This window comes from Micropterus salmoides, unplaced genomic scaffold (genome assembly GCF_014851395.1).
Source record: "Micropterus salmoides isolate LMB-PRFRI ecotype aquatic unplaced genomic scaffold, ASM1485139v1 Ms_hic_scaffold_15, whole genome shotgun sequence".
NCBI classification, from domain to species: domain Eukaryota; kingdom Metazoa; phylum Chordata; class Actinopteri; order Centrarchiformes; family Centrarchidae; genus Micropterus; species Micropterus salmoides.
Genome location: NW_024040596.1, coordinates 26,251,118 through 26,255,556, shown reverse-complemented (window position 1 = coordinate 26,255,556; position 4,439 = coordinate 26,251,118). Strand labels below are relative to the sequence as shown.

Below are 4,439 nucleotides of genomic sequence, written 5' to 3'. Positions count from 1 at the left end.
TAGCTTTAACATTCTGAAAATAGCCGATTAGCCTAAAAGCATGTGGACCTTTTGTTTGTTGTTAAACTGCATGAGACACAACACTAAGTCCAGTTAACTTCATGCAGCTAATGATGTAGTTGCACACTAGGGGAGAGCGGGGTGAGTTGAGCCAGTTTTTACTTGAGGTGCCTTTAAAGTTACTACATGACAGTAATGTCTCAGACTAAAACATGTACATATATTTTAGGATGTGGTGCATCCCTGGGAATAATCAATTTGGATCTAAAATAAGCTGTTTTTTAAAATATGGCTTTCCAAAAAAAAGTTGACTCTTCGCTCAATAATATACCCCCATATGAGGGGTAAGTTTGAGCCAAGTGAGAGGATAAGTTGAGCCACATGGGGGTCGGGGACATATATGTGATTTCATCGTGCAAACTCAAACGCCAGGTCCCAACATTCAATTGCACTTAAGATAGTGAAACATTGCAGCTATGTCTCCTAGTTGTTTCAAATCAATGTATCACTTTAAAGTCATCCTGTTGATGGTCATGTCCTGTGCCACCTGATGAATTCCCATTTTTGTACCTCTCCCACTTCTCTGTCCAAACCCACAATAGGAGTTGAAGCCTGTCGGTCTTCCATTTATAGAAGCATGACATGATGGTTTCTGGTCAAAAATGCATAATGTCACATCATCTCGGTGATGCATAAGAAAGCAATGTAAAATGACCCATCCCTGCCATTTCATCCTGCTATTTAAGGGTAAAGTCATGCTAACAGTATAGCTTCATATTGTAACTTCCAAATTCCACTAAGCACTAACACATGCGTAAGATTTTCTCAAACTTGTCTGTAATAGACACAAGAATCAGGACTCCTTGAACATGATTAAAAATCACTTTGAACGGCAAAAAACTGTTAACTGTTTAATGTGCTTATCGCATATTCCATTGGCCTCTCTCCGTCACAGGGTGAGTAAAATGGATGTATGTAATCCAATTAATAATTTCCAGAATATGGCAAATCATCTGCTCTAATATCTACACAACTACTGATGTACCAGCACTGACAACTCAGGGTACTGGTGCATTAAAATCAGAACCTCTCATATAAAAGGTATTGTGACCAAGGTTATAATTGTCCATCGTCTATTGCTTGCTGCTGAGATTGTTCAGCTGCTTTTATTCTTCGTGAAAGCACACCGCACATTAATTTTTCAGCCAAAGACTGGAATTACTTCAGAAACAAAGTCTGTAAAGATATGAGCGCTTCAAAAGGAGTCTATACTGCACAATGGTGCGGGTCTGTGCCTGGAGAGCTCTATTGTGTAGAAACAGACCTTGAAGTCTACGACCCAGAATCCTACATCTTTTTTAGATCATGCAAGGACGATTCTATCATTCAAAAGGCAAGGATGGGAACCCCAGAGCAACAAAAAGGCTACCCCATCACGTCTAAAGAGTGGGAGACGTGGTTCAGCACCGGCTTTGTGGTCCAGTGGGGAGAATGGGATAGAACCCTCGAAATATTCTCACACATTGATAAATTATTCAGATGGTACAAACCTTGTGTTAGCTCTGTAGGGATCAAAAGAAAACTTTTTGGTCCTGAGGACAAGCAAGATGAACAACAAACAACACCGCAGACAACCTCAAAGACCTCCACGGCGGAGCTGACGGTGAAATTGTTCTAATTAAAATGTTTTGTGCAGGTACGAGGACATGTGCAGCGGGTGAGGATCTATCGAGCAAATATTTATATTTATATTTTAATATATATAAATATTTTCCATTACTACAAGATGATGATAACTCATGGGTGGGTGACTAAGAGCAGGGCCAAGCCATTTAAGGGTGCCTGTTGGACGCTCTGGACTGTTGCGACAAGGACAAATCTAATACTACTGCTAGCGGTATTATACAGGTAACCGGTGCTTATTATTTATACGATATACTGCAACAAAAAGCTATACAAACATGTGTGTATTGTGCATATACAGACGAATGGTGCAGAAAACAACCTCACACATGCATTGACACGCTGCCCTTCTTTTATATTAAAGGACATAAGAAACAAAAATTTCGCTGATGCTCAAAAGTACATCCTACTTGGTCTTGAGTTGGTGCCAACGTGTGAATGCAGTATTCGAGACAATGCAGCAGCTGCTCTACAGCAACACACTATCTGACCAGTTTCATAATATAACGTATAGCATGAAGGACTGTCGGAGGAAGACAAGTTTTTTTCTAGTCTGACAAACATCAACCGCTATTTACATAGCGGCATTAATTACAACAGCTCCGGGACCACTTGCTCATAGAGATGGGTCAGTATATGTCAGTTTTTGTGTTTATAACGATATGATATACTAACAAAAATAGTCTGAGTGGCCCTTTCAAATATGTGCTAATATAATATTTCTTCATCCAAAACACAGACAAAGACTAATTTGATTAGTTACATTATTACACACTGCCCATTTTATCTATGATATGGACATATTATTGTATAACAAGGTCATTTTCCCAAATTATTTCATGTGTACTACAGTAGGTTATGTTTGACGGTGTTTTTGCAAAACTGTTCTTAAAATCAAATGTTAAAAAGATTTTTGACCAATGTCACTAGTTTGACATTATTTTAAAGTTTTACCCTTTAAGGTTGTTAAATTAAGTGACCCACTCACTGACAACATGCTGGAAGAATCTGCTTGTTTATTTACCTGGTAAAAAAAAAGGTTCTGTGCTGTTACACAGCTTAATAAAGAGCATATTCTTGATGTGTGTTGCAAAGTTGTTTTTTCACATTCTGTCTTTTGTTCCTTGAGCACTCAGCTGCCTGGTGAAGTAACCGGCAGCAAACCTTTCCATCATTTTAGTCATTCTACAGACATCTCTACAGTACATTAGCATCACGGGAGTCAGGCTGCAAAATCTGAAGAGTAACAATTAGTTTAATAGATCTCCTAAACCAGGGGTAGAAAAAAGCATAGACCACTGGATTTAGACAGGAGTTGCAATAAAGTAGCCACACCCCAAAAATTGAAAATGCAACACGGGATGACACATCCTGGCTCGCGAGAGAGGGATAAAAATAAGGAAAGAAACACATTAGAAATACAACCACAACAACACCAAGAGTTCTGGCTGCTTTTCTCTCAGACTTCTTAGCAGTTACACCAGCTGAGCCCTGGAGTTTAACAATGGCAATATGAGACCTCATGGCTCGAGCTTGAGACACAGCCACCACAAATACTCTCATATACAGAACTATGATGACAACAATGGGGGCCAACAAAGGTCAACATGACATCAGCAGCTCCTGTTACAGAGTTAATTACAACTACACACTCTCCATAGCAGGAATTATATCTATCTGGCTCCTTCAGGAAATCAATCAGTATTACCCCATTATAGAATACAGAACAGGCCCAACACAGACAAACACAGATTTTAACTCTTTTTTGAGTGACTTTGGTGGGGTAACACAAAGGGTCACAAATGGCCACATAGCGGTCAACTGATATGAGCACCATGTTTCCTACTGAGGCAGATGTAAGGATAAAAGAGGTATAGTAATATAGTCCACATATGAAGCTCCCCAAAAACCAGCAGCCCCCCATACGGAGGATTAGAACTGGCATCAGCAGGAGGCCAACAAGTAAGTCTGAGACTGCCAGTGAGAGGAGGAGGAGGTTGGTGGGGGTGTGGAGCTGCCTGGAGAAAGAAAGAATATTGTCACTGAACATATTTTTATATGCAGTTGTAGAAACCATAAGAATATTATCATGTGTAACAGTATGAATAATCTTATAAATTAAACATGTCCAGATACAATACAATCTAGAACATGCAGTACTAATTTAAAATAGCAAGGATGTGCTCATCAAAAGCCTGGACATAACAGATGCAGTACATGTAACAGTTGTGTATACTACTGTACTTATGTCTAAAGTAGAGTAGAAGTAGGTTAAAGACTGTGCAGCAGCGTTGATTCATGGTCACAATGTTATTATTAGATGAAGTAATAAGAATACTAGTAATACTATCTAAGTTTGAGTTTTCTTCTCAAAATGTTACATTTTCATAAAATTCCTTAATCTAACAATATCTATATTGTCCCAAAGCCAGCTCTTAGAAATGAATTACTTATGCTTATAAATGTATGTTGCCTGAAGTGGGAGATAGAGATGATGACCAGCAGGTTGAGAGCCACAGTGAGGAAGGACATGCAAGACAGCAGGATGTTAAGGAATACAATCTCAGTATAATGTAGTGATGTCTTTCTGCAAGAGGTGTTGAGTTGCTGTTGAAAGCAGAGTTCAGCTCCTTCCATGGTCTCCATAATCAGCTCTGATTATCAGATCTGCTGAGCTCTGGCAGCTTTCTGACCAAAGCTCATTTATCTCACTCCTCCCTCTTTTCCCATAATCAGACACATTGCATTGATTTTGT

The 4,439-nt window shown here is 39.2% G+C and overlaps 1 protein-coding gene across 1 annotated transcript; it reads right to left on the bottom strand.

Annotated features, from left to right (window-relative positions):
* Positions 1 to 2,880: 2,880 nt before the first annotated feature.
* On the bottom strand, positions 2,881 to 4,215 carry LOC119904612 (trace amine-associated receptor 13c-like). The gene is given in 3 exon segments (XM_038721424.1): positions 2,881 to 3,273; positions 3,275 to 3,701; positions 4,157 to 4,215. Coding segments are annotated over 3 exon segments (879 nt in total).
* Between the last annotated feature and the right edge of the window lie 224 nt (positions 4,216 to 4,439).